This window comes from Aethalodelphis obliquidens, unplaced genomic scaffold (assembly GCF_003676395.1).
Source record: "Aethalodelphis obliquidens isolate GAN/ISIS:26980383/991018 unplaced genomic scaffold, ASM367639v1 scaffold69, whole genome shotgun sequence".
NCBI classification, from domain to species: Eukaryota; Metazoa; Chordata; class Mammalia; order Artiodactyla; family Delphinidae; genus Aethalodelphis; species Aethalodelphis obliquidens.
In genome coordinates, this window is record NW_020838013.1 from 5,176,598 (window position 1) to 5,202,565 (window position 25,968).

Consider the following 25,968-nt stretch of genomic DNA (forward strand, 5'->3'; position numbering starts at 1 on the left):
ACGTTGAGCTCAGAGAGGCCCAGATCTGAGCCGTGCCCCTGAGCTGGCTCCAGGCTGCTCACTTGGGGGGGGGGGGGCGACCCGGTCTGTGTACCCTTGTGATACGTGGTCCTGAAAAAAAAGAACTTGCACAGAGAATGTCATAGCAGCATAAATGGAACCTGGGGTTAAAACATTTCAAGATATTTATCCAGAGGCTTAACAAAGTCATCTTTCATCACGCAGTCCTTTCTTCAATCTTCATCCCCACCTAGCACCTTCTCATACACGCAGTTCTAGTACAGATCGGGGTTTATAGCTACGTTGTGTGTTGACTTAACGTTTCTTACACATTTTCTGGTGTCACTGCAGTCATTTTCTTACTACTTTAATGGACACAACTTTCTACTGAGAGAACAGACTAGGTACCCCAATGTTGGAGATTTTTTATTTGTTTATTTTTCTTATTATAAGGAAGGCTGCAGCGAATATTGTGTCTAGGACCTTTTCCTTCCTTCAGGTGTTCCTTGGGATAAGGTCCTGTGGGGCCCGTCTCTAGGGAGAGGGTTTAAACGTTTTATGGTCCTTAATACCAGATACCGCGGTTATTAAGGGCTGTTAAGGGCTGTTCCCGCATCTGCGGTGGCCAGGTGACCCCGCGTGAGTCCTGGGGTGCGGTGGCGGCTGGGCTGCCGGTGGCGGCTGGGCTGCCGGTCCAGCTCTCAGCCCCTCTGCCCTGCACTCCTCTCCCTCCTCACACTGCTTGTTTCTTCTCCTCACTGCCCCAAAAGCTTGGGCCACTGGTCAGAGATCATCCCTGGAGTAACCTGGGGCAGGTCAAAGCACCCTTCCAAGAGCTGCAGTCTCCTCACCTGGGAGATACACACCTGAACCCCTTGACCTACAGGGTCTTGGGCCCGTGGGCGTGTCACCTCGGGAAGGAGCACAGAGGACCATCTGCCGCTTCCTGCGTGCTTCGCCCCAGGACCTTTGCACTGGTCATCCCCTCTGCCAGGATGCCCTCCATCCGGCCCTCTCTCGCTGCCCCCTTCAAGTCTTTGTCCAGGTGTCACTTTCTCAGTGAGGCCACCCTGACCATCTTACGTGAAACGGCAGACCCCACTCCCCAATCCTTTACCCTGCTCTGTTTTGCAAACCGCAGCATCGATGTTGTGAGGCATAACTGACATCGCCTTACCCATCATGTGGGTCGCCTGTTGTCTTTTCCCCCCACGTCATACAGGACACGAGGGTGGGTTCTTGGTTCGGTTGTGTGTCCCAGCCAGGCTGGCATGTGCTACACGACACCCCGCTGCCTGCCCACTGGCTGGCTCTGTCGCGGTCTCAGCCCAGTGCATCACTCCTCAGGATAGCCTGTCCTGACGCCAGCCCCTCAGCTGGCCACTCTAATCCTGCCCGCCTCCCCAGCCTCCCTCCTCCCGTGGGGAAGGAGGGGCCCCAGGCGGCCACATCTCCCAGATGAGCCAGGGTACCCGTGGCCCCTGGTAGGCTTGGGGCCGCATCAGCCGGGGCTCCCCAAGCCCTAGGAGGGGCACTGGGAGGGTAGGTGCCAGCTGGGGGGGCAGCCCCCCACAAGAGGCCCCCATCGCCATGAGTCCCCAGGGTAACCGGAGAGTGAAGTGGGTGTCTCTTCAAACTTAGGAATTGAGTGTGTGGTAGTTTCTAGATGTCTTCGAAGCAGGAGTGGCTTCTCCTGGAGAGAGCCTGCCCGCCCTGGCCCTCCTAGGAGTCTCAGTTTGGGAAAAGCGCAGGAAATTGAAATCCACCCCCCATCACCTGTGGCCTTTGAAGGGTGCACCTGAACTGCCCAGAGTGTAAACTGCGGGGAAAATGTGGTCTTTCCAGTTTGGGGAGAAAGAGCAGAGCAGAATTAGGATTTTTTGTGCGGGGGCAGCTTCCAGGGCTCCCGCCTCCTGATTCTCCCCCAGCCCAGGCTCTCTGGCCTCTGGGACTTCGGCTGCGGGGAAGGGTTAACTTACTGGGTGTCTGGCCAACAGCTGGGACTGGCGACTCGCCCCGTGGGTACCTCCCTCCAAAGCGCTTCCCCTGGGGGCCGGAACGCCTCTGATTGGAGACTGCTGTCTGCGGGGCCATCCATCTCTTGATGCTGATGCCGGGTGAGTTTCGTCCCTCACCTGTGGCCACCAACTCCCAATGGAATACCTGTGGCAGCGGGGAGCTTGCCTCCTCCTGAGATGGTCCCTTGCACTGTCGTCCAGAGGTGCTAGTTTAGAGAAGAGTGAAGCCAGCGTCCTCCCTGCTGGCCTTCGCGTGGGGTTCTCAGGCGGGAGCTGGGTCCATCCTGGTGGGGGAACGTCACGGGGCTTTGGTGTGCGCGCCTGTGTCTGCTTCTGGGGAGAGGGTCAGCTTATCAGAGGGCTCTGTGACCCCCGAGGTTAGGAACCACCCGGGCCGGTCCTGCCTTCGCCGGATGAGAGGGGAGGAATCTCAGGAGGCCGGGCACGGTGAACCTCGCAGGCGAGGTGGGATTACTGGTCGTCTGTGCTCCAGTGACCGGCGGGGCCCTGGTGACGATGAATGGGCAGGTGCTCTGGGGGCACCTGTCGCCCTGCATGTGCTGCGAGGTGTCTGCAGCAGCTTTTCTGCCTCGGTCCACGGGCCTCCAGATCCCACACGACTCTTCCTGCGAAGGCCCTCTGCCTCTGGTCTGTACGATTCTTCCTCCTCTGAAGGTCTGGACCCTCCCTGATCCTGGGTGTCACCCCCTTGCCCACCGTCCTCCGACCGGCCGGCCTCTGACCCTCGGAAGGCACCCGACTGCCGGCAGCGCCTCCGGTGGTGTGTGTCACTGCCACTCTGCTCTGTGGAACCTCTGGCTGACAGTGGGGACCCAGACCCTTCTGGGCGCCCCGCCCTTTCCCTTCTCACCTCTCACAGAGCAGAGGTGACTCACTGTCTTGAAATTAGGATGCTAGTGGGGAGAAAGAAATGTATCTATAGAGCAGCTGCTGTGTGCTGGCCCTGGGCAGGGCAGGGCGTTCTTAGACGGGCAGACAAGCCGTCCTGGAGTGCAGGGTCCACTGGGACCCTCAGCATATTGTAGCAGCTGGGAAAACAGGGAAACTTCCATTTTTAATTAAAAAAACCTTTTTACTGAAGTGCGTATACACAGAAAAGTGATGCCTTTTTACAAACTAGATACACCTGTGCAGCGAGCACACGATGCCTGTTCCGGAGTGTGGCACCTGGTGTGCTGCTGAACTTGGTTCCTCTCGAAGCCTTGTCTTACCCTTCTGTAAAATGGGTGAACTGTCACCCACAGCCCAGGCCTGTGTGCCGAGAGCCCAGGGGGCCCAGAGAGGAGCCTGCCCAACTCTGTGTGCCGTGTGTGACCTTCAAAGAGCCGTCAGCCTGTGAGGATGCGCACTCTTTATCATCTGTCTGTACCTGCCTGGGGCAGGGAGGGGTGAGATTAGGGACAGAAGTTCTTTGGTGGCCATCTCCTCCTTGCAAGAGGTCAGGATGCCCAGCTCGGATGTAGTTGTTACATCCCTGTGTTTGATCTTTGCCGTGTCCCTGCTGCCACAAAGAACTGTAGACGTGACATAATGATGGTGGTGGTGGGAGTGGTGGAGCCCCGGAGACGGTCCTGACCTCGAACCCTCCGCGCGTCCTCCTACCCTGCAGAGGAGGGGCCTGGGTGGGAGACACGGTGATTTCAGGAACTGCAGCGCCGTCTGCTGCGTTGAACGAGCCTCTGAATGGGTGGCTGGGCCTGCCCAGGTGCCTTCCCGGCAGTGGCTGGGGATGGAAGGAAGGAACCGGGAGCCTCGGGCACGGGCCGGGCGGGGTCCAGGCACCAAGCCCCCCCTCCCCCGTCCTGGTCTGTGCGGCCTGCGGCTCAGCCTGCGGTCCTCACGGTTTGCTTCTGCCCCCACAGCCTCGCCGCTCCTCCTGTTTGCCAACCGCCGGGACGTACGGCTGGTGGACGCCGGCGGAGTCAAGTTGGAGTCCACCATTGTGGTCAGTGGCCTGGAGGATGCGGCCGCGGTGGATTTCCAGTTCTCCAAGGGAGCCGTGTACTGGACGGATGTGAGCGAGGAGGCCATCAAGCAGACCTACCTGAACCAGACGGGGGCTGCCGTGCAGAACGTGGTCATCTCCGGCCTGGTGTCGCCCGACGGCCTGGCCTGCGACTGGGTCGGCAAGAAGCTGTACTGGACGGACTCGGAGACCAATCGCATCGAGGTGGCCAATCTCAATGGGACGTCCCGGAAGGTCCTCTTCTGGCAGGACCTGGACCAGCCGCGGGCCATCGCCTTGGACCCCGCTCACGGGTAAACCCAGTGCCTCTGCTCCCTGGTGCGAGTGGGTGGGGTCGTGATTTCTCTCTTGAACTTACTTGAGCCCACGTACCTTTTTTAGAGAAAATGCGGCAGTCTTAAATGGGTTCGCTTTCAGAATTTGTTGTTGTTGAGAACCATTTCCCCGTGATACCCTGTGTTGTGGATTTTTTTAAACTCGCTGCCTCTGCTTGGCCGTGGATTCGAATCACTAAACGTCCCAGATGTGTGTGTGACGGTGTCCGAGGAGGTGCGAGCGCTCTGACAGGTAGAACTCACACCTTTCACTTCCTTTATGACTGCATCAGCTGAAAACGGGGGGAAAAAGTGAAACTCCTTGTCCAGAAGTGGAACTTGCTGCAGATGGTTTCTCTGGTGTCTTCTGGAAGTCCTCTGCTTCCCCCTGCCTCCCAGTCTGGCTGAGCTCACGTGACCTACGAAGGCTCAGGGCCCAGCCATGAGTTCCAGGTGGGGTTTTGTGAGTGGCGGCAAAGCTAAGAACATGTGCAGAGTTGAAGGCTGGGATGGAGAGATTGTGGGGAGATGACCGAGCTGCCCAGCCAGGCCAGGCTCATTGCAGACTTTCATGAGCGGTAGCTGTTCGTTCGGTCATCCCTCGGCCCTCTATTCCCTCTTCCTGCCACCTGGGAAGGACACACTCTGAGCCAGGCTGCATCAAGCTAGGCACCTGCCTCCTGGCCGTGCTCGACCCACTGCTGGGTCTGCCCACTCCTCTGCTGTTCATGTGTCAGAAACAGCTGTTGGGCATCTGGAACAGAAACACCATAGGACTCTGGGTTCTGGTCCTGATGCCCCTGACTTGCTGTTGCCCCTGGCAGTGCCCTCCCCTGCCCTGGAGGGGTGGTGACACTGGCCTCACTGCCTGCAGCCCAGGATGGAAGGGCCTCTCAGCCCGCCCTGGGGTGGGTGGAATGAGGTTTGGGAGGCAGAGGCCTGTCCTGCCAGCGCAGGTGCGTGGGTAGCTCGGGGAGCACCCTGGGTGAGGGGGGCGCTTTGGTGGCCAAGTAAACCTCCTTACGGGGGCCTTCTCGGCGTGTTGACTGAGAAAGCACACTAGACTGGCTTCTGATGTCGGAATAGCTGGCGCCTTCTGGAGCTGCTGGTTTAAAAGCTGAGTGTTTGTGTGTGTGTGAGCTCCATTGGGGGGTGCTTGGTACTTGGTTAGGAGATGCTCAGTTGGGAGGTGCTTGGTACTTGGTTGGGAAGTGCTCAGTTGGGAGGTGCTTGGTACTTGGTTGGGAAGTGCTCAGTTGGGAGATGCTTAGTACTTAGTTGGGAAGTGCTCGGTTGGGAGGTGCTTGGTACTTGGTTGGGAAGTGCTCAGTGAGGAGGTGCTTGGTACTTGGTTGGGAGCAGTTGTCTTCATGCTCACACCCAGGCTGGCTTTGCCTGTAGCATCCCTAGGAGTTGGTCCATCTCTGGCCCTGTCTTTTCTTATTAAATGTTTGAAATCTTTTCTGATCTTGCCTCTGAATTCTTCCCCCAGATCCTGCTGGGATCACACCCCTGCCCCTGAGGTAGAGTTGACTTTGGTGTTGATGCCCTGGGCAGGATATCTGAGGCCCCAGCCTCTCCCCCACATCTCCCGCCGCCCCAGTGATGTGTCTGATGCGTGACGGAGCGAAGTGGTGGTGCTAAGTGTCCCACTCACCAGATCGAATGGCGGTGAGAACGCTGGACTCTGGTCCCAGCTTCGTCTGTGGTGTGATCGAGGTTAGCAGTGTCCGCTCCGTCCCCTTAGACACCGTTGCCCAGGAGGGAAAGACTCCAGGCCAGTGCACAGGCACCATGGGCAGCGCCCCACTCTGCTGAACACTGGCCTGGCGGTGGTCCTTGCCGTGAGTTCAAGCTGAGTCCTGAGAGCGGGGACAGGGGGCTTCGTTCTCTGTCCTGGCCACACACTCGTGTCTGCAGGGAGCATCACTGCCTCCTCCCGGCCCTGTTGGAACCTCTGTTGTCTCCGTGTGTCTGTCCTCTGGTGATGCAGCCTTTGTGCCTCACAACTAGGGTCCCTCCTTAGATGAGGGGATACTGCCCCTGCTACGTCATCAGGAAGGAAGGTTCTCAGTCTGAACGTCAACCTCAGGGTGCACGTGACCAAGAGCCCCATAGCCAGGAGGACCACAGACCCCAGGGCCTGGACTTGGTCAGGTTCAGCAGCACAGGTGGCAAAGGGCAGGTGTCCCGGCGAGGCTGGGGAGGCACCTCCGCTCCCAGCACCAGGTGCCCACTTGGGCAGCAGAGCGGGCTCCAGGGAGGACTCTCTGGCCCTGAGGACCCGGGGCCGGGAAGACATCAGCCCAGTGCTGGGGGGTGGCCCGGGCCTGTCCCAGCCCATGAGGGGCTGCAGTGGCTCCTGGGTCTCGAGTTAAAGCCGGGCTGAAACCCAACCCCCTCTTTAAGATGCAAAATGGCCCTTCCCTAAAATAACACACAACCACAACCGCAGCCAGCCTCTGCCCTCTGCGCGCTGAGACCAGGCTGCAGGGCTTTGCTTCAGGAGTTGATTTTCCTCCGTGGAGCTAGGCTGGGCCTGTGGCAGCGTTGAAGGCTCTGCACGAGCACATCCACGCCAGCTGGGCTCTGGGAACAGGGTGGCTCGCAAATTCCCCATTTAAGGAAACCAGCCGGGCCTCTGTTATGAAACCCGGGGGAAGGAATGTGAATTATGCTCCTCGCGGAGGTCCTGAGCCTGCACATTTTCCGGCCTTTCCCGTTGGCCACCAAGGAGCGTTCAGGAGCATGTGAGTGGATGGCTCTGAGACTGATTCTCCTGACACCTTCTGGGCAGCCGGCGGGAGGGCTGGGCTCTTTCCAGGCTGCTGGGGGTGGGAAAAGCACAGGGAGAGAAAGGTGCCTGCACCAGGCCGGCGGGAGCCTTTGCTGAGAGCCTCGGGTGCCCGGAGAAGTTCGCCACCACCCCAGGCTGGGGGGTGGGTCAGACAGCGGCCAGGCTCTGACCTCAACCGGAGAACCGTGTTGTGCTCCCAGAGCTTGTGACCTGGGGCAGCGCAGCCTTCCGGAGCCTCGGTTTTCTCACCTGTCCGATGGGAATAGTCCCTGCGTCACTTCTTCAGTGGAGAGCAGAGTGGAGAGCTTGTTGGAGAGGTGTTCCAAGTTCTCTGTCCCCATGGGGGCTGGAGAGCAGGGGAGCTTGGTGACGATGGCCGGGTGTGGTTGGCCCCTCGCCGCACGTGAAGCCCCCAGGAGCTCATTATCATCATCTGTCATCACCCGTCTAGCAGGTGGCGACAGTGCCAGCTCCGAAGTGACACCCCTCTGGGAAGGCCCCATGGCCCCGTGGATGGGGGTGGCCTTCGGAGCTCCCATCTCGGGGGAGTGGCAGCTTGTGTGCGTGTCATTTTCTCTCTCCTGCTGGACAGAGACCCCCACCAAAGGGCAAGGCTGGGCCTGTTCTCCCCACGTCCCTGATGACTTTGCTGGTCCCTGGTGGACGGCAGCTCAGGCTTTGCTGAAAGGCATGAAGTTTTACCTCTGAAGATGTGGAGGCTGAGAGCGGGAGTGGAGAGGGAGTGCGGGGAGGGGACTTGATCCGTAATAGAAGCAGCTCGAAGGGAAGCAAGCCTGTGGGCCCAAGCAACTAGGGCGTCTGAGAAGTGGCCTGTTTTCGCTCCCACCTTGCCCCACGGCCCCGCCTCTCCCCATCTGGGCTTGCGCTGTCTTCCCTGGCAGACCCTCCCACAAGGGCACAGGTGGCTCCCAGGAGCCCCCTGCCCTCCCCTTGCAGGCCGACTCCCATCTGCCTGTCTCTAAGCAGCCACTAAGGCTGAGGGTAATGGGGTTTGTTGATTGCTCAGGACTGACCTGTGCCCACTCCAGGAGGGGGTGTGGGAGCAGACATACCACCTGGAGAGGTTCATGAACCTCGAGTGGAGGCGGGGTTCCTCAAAGGGAAATCCAGGCACTGTCCCCCTTCTCTGCGGAGAGACACCGGTGGACAAAGTAAAGTGAAACAGGTCTGCCACCCCTTGTGCCCCGTGGCTTGTCCCCAGCCGACTGGGCCAGAAACCCAAGGGACTCATGTCCTCAAGGCTGGTGCGGTTCCCTCTGCTCTCCACTGAAGAGCCATGCTGAGAGGGCGCCCCGCCTGGACATCTGGGCCGTGGTGGGGTTTGAACCCATCAGCCCAGATGCCTGCCTATTATCTCTGCTCATGTGAAGGGACATCAAATAAGGAAGCCTCTAAGGAGGCGGTGGTTTCTGGCTGGAAACTCTAAGAACATGGTTCAGCAGAGCTGACTCACCCACAACCCACCCAGGAATAACTGGTATGTTTCAGTGAATACCTCACCTACGCATTGTTGTTTTTAACAGACTTCTTTTTTTTTTTTTTTTGCGGTACACGGGCCTCTCACCGTTGTGGCCTCCCCCGTTGCGGAGCACAGGCTCCGGACGCGCAGGCCCAGCGGCCGTGGCTCACGGGCCCAGCCGCTCCGCGGCATGTGGGATCTTCCCGGACCGGGGCACGAACCCGCGTCCCCTGCATCGGCTGGCGGACTCTCAACCACTGCGCCACCAGGGAAGCCCCAGACTTCATTTTTTTAAAGCAGTTTTAGGCTCACAGATAAATTGAGGGCAAGGTACAGAGAGTTCCTGTATACCCACGTACATTTAACCTTTGTCTTTTGACAAAGATTCAATGTCACGTATCCATGGTTGTATTATCCTACAGAATCGTTTTGCTGCCCTACACATCCTCTGTGCTCCGTCAGTGCATATCCCGCCCCAGTCCCTGGCAGCCCCTGATCTTTTTCTGTCTCCATAGTTTTACCTTCAACAGTGTCGTATGCGGGAACCACAGAATGTGTAGCCTTTTCACGTTGGCTTCTTTCACTTAGTAACATGCATTTAATGTTCCTCCGTGTCTTTTCATGGCTTAATAGCTCATTTCTTCTTAGCACTGAATAATATTCCATTTTACATATTTTAATTGCCTTTTAGAAGTTCATTTACAGCGTTTTCATAGTAGCAAAAATTCAGAAGCAACGCAAACGTTCAAAGTGGTTTCACTTAAATAATTTACCGTACTCTATAGCCATTAAAAGAACAAGGAGGGTTTCGACTAGTAAGGAGAGGATACCTAGAATATGTTGCTAAATGAGAACAAGTGGAAACAAGCATATTTGATTATCCAACTTTGATTAAAAATTAATATATTACACGGAATTCCCTGGTGGTCCAGTGGTTAGGATTCTGCGCTTTCACTGCCGAGGGCCTGGGTTCTAATCCTTAGTTGGGGAACTAATAAGATTCTGCAAGCAGTGCAGCCAAAAAAAAAGAAAAAATTAATATATTACTGACTGCTTAGAAAGCAAATCGGAAGTAATGTTACCCTTGGCCCGGAACATTGGGCGAGATTTCAGGGCAAATTCACTGTCTCTGTTTCATATGCTTGCATTCATATAGACAGAAATCAAAAACGAAACAAACACGAGCTTTTCTCATCGTGCTTCTGTCCTCCTTGTTAGGTACATGTACTGGACAGACTGGGGAGAGATACCCCGGATCGAACGGGCAGGGATGGATGGCAGCACCCGGAAGGTTATTGTGGACTCAGACATTTACTGGCCCAACGGGCTGACCATCGACCTGGAGGAGCAGAAGCTGTACTGGGCGGACGCCAAGCTCAGCTTCATCCACCGCGCCAACCTGGACGGCTCCTTCCGGTAAGTTCCGCCTGGCTCTGGGCCCCCACCTTCCCCACGGGGCCCTGGCCAGTCCCAGCTGGGCGTTGGCTGATCCTTCCCAACTCAGGCCAGTGGTCTCAGACCTGAAACCCTGGGGGCCTGAGGCCTGCAGGCCTTTTCAGAGCTGAGGTCCATAACAGTGCACACACCATGTCTGACATCCCACCCAAGCAGGGTCTGGGGTGGCATCTGCATCTATTTTATAGCAAAATGTAGAATGCTCATTCTCAGTGGGATCGCAAAGGCTAAAGAGCCCTACATCCAAAGCAGTTTCATGGCTCCTCAGGGTGTGAGCATCAAATTAACGTAGGATCCAGCAATTCTGCTCCTAGGTTTATGCCCCCAAAGAATTGAAAATTGGTATCGAAGTAAATACTTGTACACGAATATCCATCGCAGGAGCGTCCACAATAGCTAAAAGGTAGAAACAGCTGAAATGTCCACCAGCAGATGAGCGACGGATGGATAAGCAAGATTGTGGCATATCTGTGCCATGGAGCGGTGCTCAGCCATAGCAAGGAACGAGGCACGGGTGGATGCCACACCACGGATGGGCCTTGAAAACATGCTGCTAAGTGAAAGAAGCCGGACACCAAAGGCCACATATCGTGTGACTTCATGGATGTGAAAAGCCCAGAACAGGCGAATCCTTAGGGACAGAGGGCAGACGGCTGTTTCCAGGGGCTGCGGGGGGAGGGGAGACGAGGGGTACCTGCTTGGTACATTCAGGGTTTTCCTGTGGGGGTGGAAATGTTTGGGAAACAGCTGGTGGTGATGGCTGCACATGGTGAATGTGCTATGCAGCCCTGAATTAGTCACTTTGAAATGGTTGATTTGGTGATATGTGAATTTCACCTCAAGACATTTTTTGTATGTTTGGTTTTGTTTTCTTTTAAATTTATTTATTTAATTAATTTATTTTTGGCTGCGTTGGGTCTTCGTTGCTGCGCACGGGCTTTCTCTAGCTGTGGTGAGTGGGGGCTGCTCTTCGCTGAGGTGCGCGGGCTTCTCATTGCAGTGACTTCTCGTTGCAGAGCACGGGCTCTAGGCACATGGGCTTCAGTAGTTGTGGCAGGTGGGCTCAGCAGTTGTGGCTCACGGGCTCTAGAGCGTGGGCTCAGTAGTTGTGGCGCACGGGCTTAGTTGCTCCGCAGCATGTGGGATCTTCCCGGACCAGGGCTCGAGCCCGTGTCCCCTGCATTGGCAGGAGGATTCTCAACCACTGCGCCACCAGGGAAGTCCTGTTTTTGGTTTTTGATTGCGATATAATTGGCACATAACATTGTATTCATTTTAGGTGTATGACGTCGTGATTTGTTATATGTGTATGTTGCAAAATGATGACCGCAATAAGTTTAGTTAACATCCATCACTATAGAGAGTTACATTTTTTTCTCCTTGTGATGAGAACTTTTAAGATCCACTCTCTTGGCAGCTTTTAAGTATACAGTACAATATTGTTAACTGTAGTCACCGTGCTGTATGTTACATCCCCAGGACTTACTCATCTTATAACTGTAAATTGGCACCTTTTGATCCCCTGTACCCATTTCACCCACCCCCCTCCCCTGGAAGCAGGGGTTCTCTGTATCTCTGAGTTCTGTTCTCTGTATCTATGAGTCTGGGTTTTAATTTTTTTTTTTTTTTTTTTTGCGGTATGCGGGCCTCTCCCTGTTGCGGCCTCTCCCGTTGCGGAGCACAGGCTCCGGACGCGCAGGCTCAGCGGCCATGGCTCACGGGTCCAGCCGCTCCACGGCATGTGGGATCTTCCCGGACCGGGGCACGAACCCGCGTCCCCTGCATCGGCAGGCGGACTCTCAACCACTGTGCCACCAGGGAAGCCCTAATATTTTTTATTGAGTTATAATTAACATACAATATTATATTAGTTTCAGGTGTAAAACATAGTGATTCAATTATGAAATGGTCACAATGAGAACAGTTAACCACCCATCACCAAGCAAAGTTATTATAGTATTATTGGCTGTATTTCCTATGTGTACGTTACATACTTCCCCATGACTTATTTTTTTTTTTTAAGATTTGATTTTTTAAAAAAATTTATTTATTTTTGGCTGCATTGGGTCTTCATTGCTGCGTGCAGGCTTTCTCTAGTTGCGGTGAGCGGGGGGCTACTCTTCGTTGCGGTGCACGGGCTTCTCATTGTGGTGGCTTCTCTTGTTGTGGAGCATGGGCTCTAGGCGTGCGGGCTTCAGTAGTTGTGGCACATGGGCTCAGTAGTTGTGGCTCATGGGCTCTAGAGCACAGGCTCAGTAGTTGTGGTGCATGGGCTTAGTTGCTCCACGGCATATGGGATCTTCCCAGACCAGGGCTCGAACCCACGTCCCCTGCATTGGCAGGTGGATTCTTAACTACTGAGCCACCAGGGAAGTCCCCCATGACTTATTTATCTTGTAGCTGGAAGTTTGTACCTCTGATCTCCTTCATCTGTTTCATCTGTTCCCCTACCCGCCCCCTTTGGCAAACACCTGTTGGTTCTCTGTATCCATGAATCTGTTTCTCTTTTGTTTTTTAGATTTTCACATATAAGTGAAATCATATGGTATTTGTTTTTCTCTGTCTGACCTTTTTCACTTAGCATAATACTCTCCAGGTACATTCATGTTGCCACAAACGACGAGATTTCATTCTTTGTTATGGCTGAGTAGTGTTCCATTGTGTGTGTGTGTGTGTGTGTGTGTGTGTGTGTACACACACACACACACACACACACAGACACACCATCTTTTTTTTATCCATTCAGTTTATCTCTCGACAGACACTTAGGTTACTTCCATATCTTGGCCATTGTAAATAATGCTGCAGTGAACACAGGGGTACATACATCTTTTCAAATTTGTGTTTTCATTTTCTTTGGGAAAATACCCAGATGTGGGATTTCTGGATCATATGGTGGTTCTATTTTTAGTTTTTTAAGGAACCTCCGTGCTGTTCTCCATAGTGCCTGCACCAATTTACATTCCCACAAACAGTACACGAGGGTTCCCTTTTCTCCACATCGCTGCCAGCATTTATCGTTTCTTGTCTTTTTGGTAATAGCTATTCTGTTCTTCCTCTTCTATTTTTTGGAATAATTTGAGAAGGATAGGTATTAACTCTTCTTTAAATGTTTGTTAGAATTCACCTATGAAGCCATCTGGACCTGGACTTCTGTTTTGGGGAAGTTTTTTGATTCCTGATTCAATTTCATTACTAATTATCGGTAACTATTCAGATTTTCTGGTTCTTCACGATTCAGCCTTGGAAGATTGTATGGTTCTAGGAATTTATCCATTTCGTCTAGGTTGTCTAATTTGTTGGTATATAGTTGTTCATAGTATTATCTTATCCTTTTTAGTCAATAAATCTTTTTAAAAAGTGACATGAAGAAAACAGGGAAGAGGCAATGTCAGGTCAGGCTGGGAAAGAGCGCGAGTGTATGATTTTTGGTTGTTCAGTGGTACCTTTTGAGTGTGACTCCCTCCTCAGTGCTGTACCAGGGACTGAGGACACGATGGTGACCACCCATCCACAGTGTCCACCTCAGGAAGCCTATAGTGGGGTGCGGGTCATTAAACCAGATAATCGCATACTACCAGCTGTGTGAATTACGATTCTATTATCGTCGTCCATAATCGCATTAAAAACAAGTTCTCGTTTGCTGGGTATCATAAATACACAGATGAGAATAGCTTTTTTTTTTTTAACACTGATACAAGTTTAATTTGCTTTGATAATATAAATTATTGACATCATAGGAATGAGCAAGTATCAGTAACTTTGGTCCAATTTGTGTTACGTTGTTAAAGCATCAGGCAGGACAGGTGTGCTTCTCATCAGCTTGTTGTCACCAGGTGTGGCGTCCTCCCTGCCGCTTTTCTTCCTTCTTTCTTCTCTGTGGGGCACTTTGGCAACAGCCCCCGTTCTGGAAACGGGTTAGACAGGGAGCAGCTGGGTGTGCAGGGCCCCCCACGTCACTGTCAGGGGTGGCGGGAGGCTGGCCGGGTCTGGAAGGTGCCCTGCGCACCCTGGCAGAGGGTTCCTGGGATGCCCTGGCCTGGTCTCACACTGCTCCATCACCGCTCCTGTTGTCCTGTGTGATGTCGATGGGTCAGCAGTGACAATGGAAGGCTTTCAAAATGGGGAGCACAACGGGGACCCCCTGACGGCTCCTCCACCCGCCTCCCCGCCCCCCCACAGGCAGAAGGTCGTGGAGGGCAGTCTGACGCACCCTTTTGCCCTGACGCTCTCTGGAGACACTCTGTACTGGACAGACTGGCAGACCCGCTCCATCCACGCCTGTAACAAGAGGACTGGAGACAAGAGGAAGGAGATCCTTAGTGCTCTCTACTCGCCCATGGATATCCAAGTGCTCAGCCCAGAGCGGCAGCCTTACTGTAAGTCGGGGCCAGGCTGGGGGTGGGGCAGGCTGGGAGAGGCCCCTCTGCAGAGCTGGTGTCGGGGTTGCTTCAGGCAGGGTCATGCCCCAGTGGTCCTCGGGGGTGGCAGAGGGATTCCCAAGGAAGGTTGCCCTGTTTTCAAGGCCCAGTGGAAGTTACGTGTTTATTCATGAAAAATCTGCTCCAAGTCAGAGTTCTCAACCTGGGGTCCCCATGGGGTCGTGGCAGGGGGTCCCTGATGGTGGAAAGCTCCTGTGACCCGCAGCCCGCAAGCAGGGCCAGGGCCTCGGGCTCGCCCCCTCCCACGAGGACCACCACCTGTTCTTACGGGGACCCCACTGGTTCCCATGGGGACCACGGAGCGGGGCGGATTCTGGCCACGGTGCTGTTGAAGTTTCCAACTTTGTACTTAAGAGTGGGCTCCCAGGGGTGGGGCTCTCTGGAGTTGTTTTCTGGGGAGAACATCGTGGTCCTTACACGCAGGTGGGTTTAATGCTTTACATTTCATGGGTACCACCCTCCACCCTGTCCTGGGCAGAGTGAGATGCCAGGAGTATTTGTCAGTTCATTTGCACGCTGGTTGTGCAAGGGCTTGGGAGAATGAAAAGCATTGTCATCAGCTACCAGAGGCTCGGCCCAGTGGCCAGGTGTGGCCAGCAAGCTTCTGTGCAGAGCCCATGGGGTCCAGGCATGTCACAGAGATAAGACAGGCCTCTGCTCCAGGACCCCCCCGACCCAGGGCCTCGCCTTACCACGCAGGCAGGTCCTGGGATCCTGCCAGGGAGGGCTGGGGACAGTCTCCGCAGAGGAGGTGTCCTTTGAGGGACCCTGAAGAAGATGGGGTTTCTTGTGGTAGGAGATCGGGAAGAGGGGGCAGGGCGGGTAGGATGCGCACACTGGGAGTGGTGGGCGTGGGTGTCTAGGGCCCTTCCGGAACCTCCTCCCGCCTGCCCTGTCTCCCCAGACCACACGCAATGTGAGGAGAACAACGGCGGCTGCTCCCACCTGTGCCTGCTGTCCCCGAGGGAGCCCTTCTACGCGTGCGCCTGCCCCACCGGTGTGCAGCTTCAGGACAACGGCCAGACGTGCAAGGCAGGTGAGCCAGGGAGCGGCTGGTGGGAGGGGCAGCCACCAGCCTGGGTGCCCCACGATCTGCTTTCCTTGGGGAGGGGTTCACGCGGCCCGGGCTCTGAGCGCCGACAGCCGAGCGGCCGGGATTCAGGTCAGATCTGGGCTCTGCTGCCTGATGGGCGAACGACCTTGGAACTCAGGTTCCCATCTGTAAGACGAGGTCGTGCCAGATGGGCAGAGACCCCAAGTAACAAGCGCACTGCCGGCACGCGCAATCGCACCCTAAAAGCTGGCTATTAAATCAAAACTGTGTTTATTGTAACAAGAGCAATGGTGTTAGAGAGTGTGCGAAAGGAGGTTCCCAGCAGACACATCCTCCTCTCCTCCCGCCCCTTCCAAGTGCTCCCACCGCTGTAGTACCTCGGGCCCTCCTGGGAGCTCCTGTCTTTGCTTTTCTGCTTTTTCATGAGCGTTGATATGGAATTTATAATTCATTTTTTAAAAAAATATTTATTTTTGGCTTTGTTGGGTCTTAGTTGCGGCACGTGGGATCTTTGTCGTGGCATGTGGGATCTTTCGTTGTGGCGCACGGGCTTCACTTTAGTTGAGGCCTGCGGGCTCCAGGGCACACAGGCTCTGTAGTTGCAACGCGTGGGCTTAGTTGCCCTGCGGCATGTGGGATCTTAGTTCCCCGACCAGCGATCGAACCTGCGTCCCCTGCATTGGGAGGTGGATTCTTAACCACTGGACCACCAGGGAAGTCCCTGTAATTCATTTTTATCCTTGCATCCCATTCGCATGGACTCTGTGCTGTAATAACCCTACCCCCTACCCCCATACCCCGGCATGCCGTGGAAACCTAGGTTGTGAACACATCCTGAACGGGAGCTTTCTTTGGTTGCACCAAGTTCAGTTGATCTCCTGCCCCCCACGCAGGTGATTTTCTTTGCTGTAGGTATTTTTCCACCTCTTGATTCTCCCCTTTGGTTTTCGGGCACTTGCTGCTTCAAAGACTCGTGCTGTTTTTAAAGAAATGTCGCCCTTCTCCATCGCACTGCCTGGGGGCCTTTACTGCCAGGTGTGGGGCTCAGGATATGCTCTCCCAGAAATGAGACGCATCCAGGATACAGCCTGTCCCTGGGGACATCCAGGGCCCAGCACAGCCCAGCAGGGGGGCCTGCCTACCTGAGATGGACGGCCAGAGAAGGTCCTTCCCAGGAGGCACCATTTAAGTTGAGGCTTAGAGGATTAGGAAGGAGAAGGAACAGTGAGAAGGAAGAGCCTGTGGGCTGCTCTGAGGCAGGAAGCAGTTGGTGTCAGGACTGACCTCACAGGTGTCTGATCTGTGCAGTCACACGGGGCCTCGAGTTCCGAAGGGCCCCGTGCTTGGTTTCGCGCTCTGTTGTTGACTTGAAATGCTTAATAATTGTTGCACAAGGGGCTCTGCATTTTCATCTTGCAGTGGTTCTTGCATGTTAGGGGGCCAGTTCTGCTTTGTGTCTTGGAGAAACTAAGGGAAATCTGGAGATAGTCTAAACATTTCCATGTATCTAACTCTGCTGTTTTGTCCACGTGTGTCTATACATTTCACTTGACATTATTGCAGGAGCATTTGCAATGACAAGAGGTATGTATGCTTCAAAAACCTGCGTTTTAGTGCCTGAAGCGGGCACAACTTTGAACCGTGTTTCCCTTGTCGGACATTTCTGTTCTGTTTGTGTTTTTGCAATTTCCGAGTCCTGCTGCCGTGAGAGTGCTGGCTTGGGGCTTGGCCCTGGAGCTAGAAGGATCTGGATCTGGCGTCTGTTGCTGCCATAGATGGGTGCTGTCTGCCCGAACCCTGTGTTGGATCGATTGGTGATGTCTTCTCTGGGAGAGGGAGGGGGATGCAGGCATGGCTGCCATCTCTGCCCACTCCGGGTGTCTGGAGCCAGGCTGCATGTGGACATTTGGGGAAGGAATAGGGATGGACACAACCCCCCAGAAAGGTGGGTCATGCAGTAGTGCCTGCCCCGACGGGGGACCTTGTGCAGCCGCTTCTGTTAAGGGGCCCAGGAGTGGGGTGTGGGCAAAAATGAGGTGTGAACCCTCATAGAAGCCCAGAGTCATGGTCCAGTGAAGCTGCACAGCTGGAGAAGCCTGGAGTTCCAGAAGCGACTTGCCCAGGCTACCCTGGGGTACAGAGAGCTACTGGTCATCTGGCATGGATGGTGCCTGGTGCCTCCCTTCCTTATCTGTGAGATGAGGGTGGGTGCCACGGACCACCCCCTGCCAGGGAAGCTGTGGAGGACCCAGTGCATTAACAGGAGTTGCAAGTGCCTACAAGGTGCCCTGTGAGTAGTGGGTACACAGTATACGGCAGCCATGCCCCCCATTCACACCACTGGCAGCTCATCAGGCCCAAGGGGCTAGGTTTACCTCTGTTGTCCAGGGGTCCTGCCACTCCTGGGGGAGGCCCCATTTCTTTTCCAACCAGAAGAGGCCGAGGCTGTAGGCTCCTTTCGGGTTCCCAGCATCCCAGTAGCTGGAGCCTCTGAGCTCTGGGGACCACTGCCCAGGGTTGAGCCCTTTGAGAGCATTTTGTTCCCTCTGCAGGCATTAACTGCGGGGCGAGGAGGCCTGGGGTGGAGGGCTTCCTGGAGGAGGGGCTGGAAGCTCTGCAGTGGGTGCTGATACCGACACCTACGGCGGGCGGGGGGGTGGGGGTGGGTAGAAACTGGGGGATTAGCAGCAAAGCCTGTCCTTCCTGTCGGAAGCTGGTTCCCAGCCTCCTTCAGGAGGACGGCCAGCCCGCAGATTCCCCGGGATTCAGCTCTGCGGCCACCTTCCCTGGTCTTACCAGAACTGTTTTTGCGCCCCCCGAGCCGTGAAGGACACTTTTACAAATAACCCAGTTGGAGAATGCCAAGTGCGCGGAAGAAAAACGTTTTTGTTGTCATTCCGAGGGGCTCCTGCTTGGGTGGGGGTCTGCACAGAGGCAGGCGCGGATTGTCTTTACACTGAGCCTGCGTCCTCCTGCTTTTGCTCCAGCTGCCCTGTCTAGGGTGTTAGGTCAGAAGGAGGGAGGAGCTCACAGAGGGACAGAAGCCATGGGACAGGAGCCTTGCTTTGCATGAGAATGTGACTGCTGGGGTCCTGGTTTTTATAAGACTGGTTCCCACCCCACTTGCTTCCCAGTAATGCACTGGTTGGTTCCGGGGGTCAATGGCGGCTCCTGTACCTTCTGCCCTGGACCTGTTTGAAGTTAAAGGGGTCCGGGGCAGCTGGGGTGGGAAAGGGTAAACAATTTTCTAAATGTTTTCGTTGAAGTCGAGAAGAAACCCACAAGCTTCTCAGAGCATTTCAAGGGTTTGCCCCCAAGATGGCTTTCTGGAAATTCGAGGTGGTTCTCAAACACCTCTCCATATTCTTCAGCCGGGCATGAGTGAGAAAGGGGTCCTGTCCCCGAGGGCCTTTCTGTCTGTTTGGACGACAGAGCGAGTCAGAGACGGTTCTGTGAGCGAGGACCTAATGGGGCCTCGGGCCTCAGATGTCACAAAAAGTGACGGCTCCGTGGCAAACTGGGGGCTTTAGGACACGGGTCTCTCACCCTCCGGTTTCTATTCCTTGCCACAAAATATCATGTTAAAGGACAATGTTTGATTAAAAGGCCCAATCCTATCACCTGAGCGCGGTAGCCGCTTTCCTTTCCTCAGGCGGCCTTCTGAGCTGCCAGGCTCCTTCGGCGATGCAGTTCTGCATCCTGGTGGACATAAATTACACGTGGAATGTGGGTTTTGAGTGCTGACGACGTGCAGGGTATCAGATGCGAACGCTGCCTGGAGACAGTGGCTGGTAACACGAGGGTAATGGGAAGAAAATGAGACACTAAATCCTACTGAATGTCACCAGCAGAGCTCTGAGGACCTGGTGCAGACACCTCGCCGGCCGGAAGAGAGCGGTGCCCATGGAAGGCCGCCAGGGTCTTCTGAGGCCCGGTGTGTCCGGTGGGAGGATGGAATTCCGGGGCTGGCCGAGGAGGCCCTGGGATCACTTGGGGATCTCTTCTTGGCTTTGGAATTGGTGAGGTCCAGTGTGCTGGGGGGGTGGTGGTGAAGAGCCCAGGCCACACAGTGGGGGCTCAGGAACTGGCCCTGGGCTAGAGGAAAGGCCTTCGGGAAAGACAGAAATGGACAAAGCCCGCGCAGGTGTGACTTCCATCCAGAAGGGGCTGTGTCAGAGGCAACAGATATAACATGGCTTTGGTCTGCGGTTGAGAGCCTGCCAAAGATTTTTGGGGTGAAAAGGAAATTCCGTCTCAGGCAAACCCAGAATTGAAGAGTGATTTTCAATCACGTGATGGCTTTCTATGTCCAGTCTTCCTTTTACGATACCTTAACTCACGTCCAGGCTGTGTGATCTTGGGAAATTGACTCAGCCTCTCTGTGCTTCTGTCTCCTCAGATGTAAAAAGGGATGATCGTAGTACCCGATTCATGGGGTTGTTGAGAGGAAAGCCTGGATGCCCCACAAATATGAACTGTGCTTGAATTTGAACTTGAACTAGGAGCCAGGCAGGCAAGATGGCAGGAGAGCAGTTCTTCCCTGGACATTTGGAACCAGAAGTGGACGTGGAGGCCAGCTGGTGCCGAGAGGAGCTGGGAGGGGGCGTGGGGTTTGGGGAGCCCTCCTCACACAGCCGGTGAGGGCGCCGGGCACGTGGCTCTCCTTTCTGTGGGATGCAGGCCGGCGTCGAGCTGGAGGGTTTCTGGGTTGTGGGGGGCAGGGACCTGGCTGTGTTGGAATTGCTCGGCCCCTTATGTCACATCCAGGTTCCCCGGCCCCAGCAAATCAGTCTCCACGACAAGGGATAGGGCATGGGAGGTGGAGAGCTGCCTCTGCACTGGACACGAGCCCCAGGCAGCCGCTGGGCAGCGGGTCGGGCCACCCGCACAGCCGGAAACACCTCAGGATTTGAAGCCAGGGCGTGACTTGTGGATTCTTGGGGCTCTCATCCCAGGCGTCTGACCTTTTATGCTTCGTGGAGCTGAAGGTGAAGAAGTTTTTGTGACATGTGTGAATCCCATCTTTTCCTGATTTTGAGCAAATGAGAGCCAGCCCTGTGTAGGGGTCATTGCCTTCCCCAAGGAAGGAACTGAGATGGGGTGATGCTCGGACCCCAGAGAATGGGGGCCTGCAACATCCCAGGGACATGTAGGGGTCCCCCGAGAAGCAGAGGATGCAGTGGGGGCGGAATCGCTCGCTGCTGGACGCCGGCAGAGCGGGGAGTCCGTCAGCCCTCCGAGCTGCAGTTTCCTCGCCTGTGACCTGGGGAGATCAGAGGACCTCCCCCTGCTCCGGGTGCGGGGGTGGGGGGGGCGGAACACTCAGGATGGGAGACTCGGGACTCCCTGCCTTTGGCCTGAGGGGCGTCTCACGTCCCACGGCCCTGCGGGTTGGGTAACACCCACTGGCTCTGGGGTGCCGTGTCTCAGGTCCCCAGGGAGGGTCCTGTAGGTTCTGAGACTGGGAAGGATGTCACAGCAAGTGGCCCCTCCTCAGCTCTGGCTCTGCTGGGGGCTGGGTGAGACCTGGGGGGCCGAGTGACTCTTGTCCCCCAGGCGCGAGCGGGCCAGGAGCCCATCCTGGGCCAGGCCGTGCGCCCGCACGCCCTCCAGCCTGAAGCACGGGCCTCCCCGCACCCTCCCTCGCAGCTGCACAGACGGAGGTGCCCAGCTGGCTTTGGTTTTCCCCATGTTTTTCCAATTATGTGGAATGGGCTAAAAACGGCAGCAGCGGGGCCTTCTTTGGGAGTTGCCACCACGTCCGAGGGAGACTCCTGCTGCCCTTGGGCTGGACCTCTGTGGGACCTGCCCTGCTGTTTTGACTTTTGTCCCTGTGTGTTCCTCGTGCCCGGAGGCTTCTGGGCCGTGCGCCCCCCTCCTCCGGGCCTGAGCAACCTGGGCGAGTGACCCGTGGGCCCGTGTCCAGGGCGTGTGGCTTCACCGCCTGGGGGTGGCCAGGCTGTGCTGGGGCGTCATTCTCTCCCCCCGCCCCGGCCTTTCCAGATGAGGCTGCCGTCGGGGCAGGGCGGGAGTTGGGGGCCTGGTGATTTGCAGTCCGCCTGCCGCACCTTGCCAAGGAGGAGTTTTAACAGATGTTCTCGGGGACAGGAAACAAAAAGACGGCGGGGATGTGGCCGGCAGAGGCAGCGGGAGGAACAGAGGCGTCCACTGTCGGGTCTGACGGGCAGACTGACAACTGGGCCCCTCACATCCATCCGTCTGTCCGGGAGGATTAGCCGAGGCTCAGGGCCAAGGAATAAGGGGTGCGTTTGTTCCCAGTCTGGCTGTCTTGTCACTTATCAGGGAAGTAGGTCGAAGGGAAAAGAAAAGAGGCCCTTGTGGCTGAGGCCGCCGCCGCCCGGGCTGTGATTGGCGTCGGCTCTGCAAACAGAAGGCAGCTGCCGCTCTCAGCCATGGACCGTGAATTTTTAACAGCAAGAAAATCAGATTGCACAGTCCCAGGAAATTGTGTAACAAGCCCAAGCACTAACTTTTTTTTTTGTAAGAAATTGAGGTATAACTTGCGGACAATAAAGTGCACAGATTCTAAGTGTACGTTTTGATGAGCTTTGACAGTTGTATACATCAGCCTAACCACCACCCCTCGACAGATACAGAACGTTTCCACCACCCAGAAAATTCCCTGGTGCCCTTGGCAGCTCCCCCGCCCCACGGAGGCAGCCGCTGTCCTGACTTCTATCACCGCGGATTAGTTTTGCCTGTTCCGGAGCGTCACAGAAATGGAGCCACACAGCATGTGTTCTTTTGTGTCTGAGTCTGAAGACTAACTTTTAAACCTAATAAAAGAGGAGAGGGGAGCACGTCATATTCTTAGAAAGAGAAAAGTGTCATCGTGGGGCTGGGGCCCAAGGCAGACGGCGCCTCCTGGGTGTGTCAGCTGTACGGATGCCCGTGTCCACTGGCCGCAGAGTTAGACTGCGGTCACCCCCCTCCCCTACTAGCCCCGTCCCTCCTAGCCTGTCCGACATGCCCCTTGCTTCTGCAGCTGAGCCCAGCTCCAACCTGGCCCTAGACTGACCCCGGAGCTGAGACGGCTCCCCTCAGCTTTGGAGACAAGTTCTGGGCTCTTAGGGTCCAGGCCCTTGTAGACCCCCCCCAGCTCCCAGGCTGCCCTTCCTGGCCATGTGCCCCTCGTGCCCTCTCTGGCTTTGGTGACAGCTGCAGATTCCCTGTGTGGGTACCACTGACTGTGCCCTTGGGCCTGGGACGACTCTCCAATTCCATGTGCCCTGGGGGCGGTGACCAGAGGCCCCGGGTCTGCTGGGCTGACCCCTGGGGCTCCTTCAGGCCTCTGTTCAGACGCTGCCAGCCCCCCGAGAGGTGTGTCAGGCTCTGTTCCCACCTCCACGAGGAGGGAGGGATGCTGGCTTCCCGTGGGCCCCGCCAGGCCCGGGGAGAGAGCTGGGAAGTCGGCTAGCTGCCTTCAAGAGCTTTTGCTGTGCAAGAGCTGAGGTTCTTTGGTCGTCCTGGGACGGGGAACGACTCCGGCGACTGTGCCACTAGGGGCCTCCCCGTGTCCCTTCCCGGCCACCCCCAGGGACAGGCTTGGGTGGGAGTCGAGACATCTGAGTCTGTCCCGGATCCCGCAGCACGTGGCTGTGACCCCGATGAAATGCAGGATTTTCGTGCCTCGTCGACCTGGGAGTTATCGGACAAGATCGTATCTCTGAAAGTGCCTTATAAGCTGTCAAGTGCAGGGCGCTTGAGTTGGGTTCAACCGTGTAAACCACTGATGCTTGACCACCTCTGAGCTAGAGAGGTGGCATTTTCGTATGGCTCAGACCACTCTGTGATTTTGGCCTCCACTGCTGGGCAGGGTGGGCAAGCCCAGTAATAACGTTTCTGTGCTCATTGGTGCTCCTGGGGGCTGGGGGGGGAGGGTGGCGCTGTGTGAGGGAGGGTCTGTGGCTAGCCTGCTTCATAGCCAAGGACAGGCAGAGCTCGCTCAAGGCCATGGAAGAAGGGACAGAGATGGGACCTGAACTCAGGGTCTGCCCCAGCCCCTGCCCTGCACCGCCTGGGCCCCGGGGGCGTCCACATGTGGTGCACCAAGGCCGTCTGTGGGACACCTCTGGTCTGCCCTCCGTGTGGACCAGCAAGGCCCCCTGTGTGGGCTTTTTAAAGAACTGAGCCGCCTGCCTGAAGAGGTGGGACGCAGACGTCCTCATGCAAGTCCCCAGCTGTCTGACAGCCCTCAGCCCGCACTCCTGCCTTTCGGGGGACCAGGCTGCCCATTTCTAATTTGTCCAGCCGGCCACACTTCGTTCAAACGTGTCTCTCTCTCTCCCCACCCCCATATGTACCTGGGTGTGTGTTCAGTGCCGCTGGGAGGGGACGTGCTCTGGGGCGGTGGCCTCGAGCTCCGGGGCTCACCCGCTTTGTCATGCGACCTCCCAGCCTCGCTGGGGACCTTATCCACACCCGAGTCCTACCTGTGAGGACACAGGCCAGCTTACTCGCTCAGGGTCGCTCAGTGAGGCAGTGGGGCTGGCCTCTGGGGGTCACAGGGCTGGCGCTAACCTGGCTGCTATCCGGCCACCCCTGGACGCAGGGCAGGGGTGACACCGTGCACACAGCCCCAGCTCCAGGCTGGGGTGCCTGTCTGGCTGGTGGTTCCCAGGGGCTGCAGCCTCCCCGAGTGCTGGCCTGGAGGCGGGGGGTGGGCCGTGCGGGGGGACAGCTGCTCGGGCCTCGGGTTTCCAGCACAGCCGGTGCCCGGCCTGGCCACTTCCTCTGCGCCTTGTGACCCTGCGGCCGCTCGGCGTGGTTTCCTGGGCCTGGGTGCCAGCTTGTGGTCTCAGTGTTTGTCCAACCACTTACCCCCGGGGGGCAGTGGAGAAAATCAATTGCTAAAATACAAAAAGAAACCAGCTGCCTGCCGGCTGTGAAGCTGTTTATGGCCTTAGAAACTGCAGCGTGGAGGGCGGCCTGTGCTGGGCCTGGCTCTGCCCTTGTGGCAGGAGGAAGCTTCTGGGGTTGGTGCGACCTTGGGGGGACCTTGGGGCGTGAGACTCTGTGTGTGGGGGGCTGGTCCTTCCTGCTGGGGGCCGTGACCTTGGACCTGCAGTTGGTTCAGCGGGGGGTGGAGGTGATGTCCACCCTGCCCGCTGGGTTGGAGGGCGGGGAGGTCAAGGGCCCTGCCTCTTTCATCGGCGTTAATTTGGTCAGTCTATTGCCTGGGATGCGCTGTTACTTTGCCCTTTAGTGAAAAATCCCTTTCCCCACGTTGGGGCTTCGAGGGACTTAACCGTGAGGCCGTTTCAGGTAGGTTCCCACACTGGGCGACCGCCAGCGGTGTCCTGCTGGGCTGTCTGGGGGACTGTGGGCGCTTCTGCCCCATCCTTTCCTTCTCCTGTTGTTCTGCACCCCCAAACAGCTCAGAACCTGGAGGTCGAATAGATCGCACCCCGTCCCCCCAACCCGGCCTGTGGCAATTTAATGGAGGGCTAGGGCGCTTCTCCCCACCTCCCCACAGGTGGCCTAGTGAGAAAGACCCGGTGGGTCCCCGGAGTCCAGACCCACCTCCCCACCTAGACCGTGCGATCCTCTAAGGACGAATGCGTGCACCCCTCTTTTAAAGCCTTGGTTTTTTCTTGTTACAAAGTAACATTTGTGTTCACTGTAGGAAGGAAGACATCCAGAAAAATACTGGAGAAAATAAGATAGCCACCCAGAGATAGCCGCTGTTAACGTCTTGAGGTGTTTCCTGGCCTTTCTCCACGCGCACATTCACAGCTCTCTGCGTGATTTCTATTGTAGGTGCAGCATCACGGCTGACTTTCCTGCTTGTCATGTCACGAGCTTTTCCTGCCTCTGCCCTTCTCCAGAGTGTGCTGTCTGGGGTGTGTGTAACGGCTGACCTGGACCCCCAGCCCCTTCATTTATGTAATGCTTTCCTTCTGTGGGATCTTGAGATCGTTTACAGGTTCTTTCCCTCGGGTGTGTGGGTTTCGCTGTTTTCACCAAGCCTCAGTGACCCTCTGTGACCAGGAATCCATGTGCATTTCTAGCTGCTGCTTTGGGCTGGCTTCTCAGAGGGGAAGTTGCCGGGTCAGAGGGTCCCTGAGCCACATTGCCATCCAGGAAACGTGTGCCCGGGACAGTCCCCTGGGAGGTTGGGGAGACGTGCTACCCCCCACAACAGAGCGTTAACCCGTCTTGCAACCGAGCTGGTAGCCACTGGCCTCCTGCTTCTACTTGCAAATTACGGAGAAGTTACCCATTCTTCGTGTTTATTGGTTGTGTTTTTTTTCTTTTGTTAATTTGTGTTTATGGTCTTTGCCTGTTTATTGTTGGGGTCTGGGTAGTTTTCTTGTTGATTTATATGCCTTTTACTTTTCTTTAAAATACTTAACAGACTTTGCTTTTTAGAGTAGTTTTCGGTTTACAGGACAGTGGAG

The 25,968-nt window shown here is 56.0% G+C and overlaps 1 protein-coding gene across 8 annotated transcripts in view; it reads left to right on the forward strand.

The window, feature by feature from the left end:
* The window catches only part of LRP5 (LDL receptor related protein 5), a 109,050-nt gene that overhangs the window by 25,034 nt on the left and 58,048 nt on the right, over nucleotides 1-25,968 (forward strand). For all 8 annotated transcript variants that reach the window (XR_003429518.1, XR_003429516.1, XR_003429517.1 and 5 more), the window contains exons 2-5: nucleotides 3,902-4,298; nucleotides 9,815-10,012; nucleotides 14,234-14,430; nucleotides 15,398-15,529. Coding sequence is in view for 5 of the 8 variants with exons in the window: in XM_027090822.1 (XP_026946623.1) it covers nucleotides 3,902-4,298; nucleotides 9,815-10,012; nucleotides 14,234-14,430; nucleotides 15,398-15,529 (924 nt within the window). In the remaining 3 variants the exon portion in view is untranslated. The remainder of the gene's footprint in view (nucleotides 1-3,901; nucleotides 4,299-9,814; nucleotides 10,013-14,233; nucleotides 14,431-15,397; nucleotides 15,530-25,968) is intronic.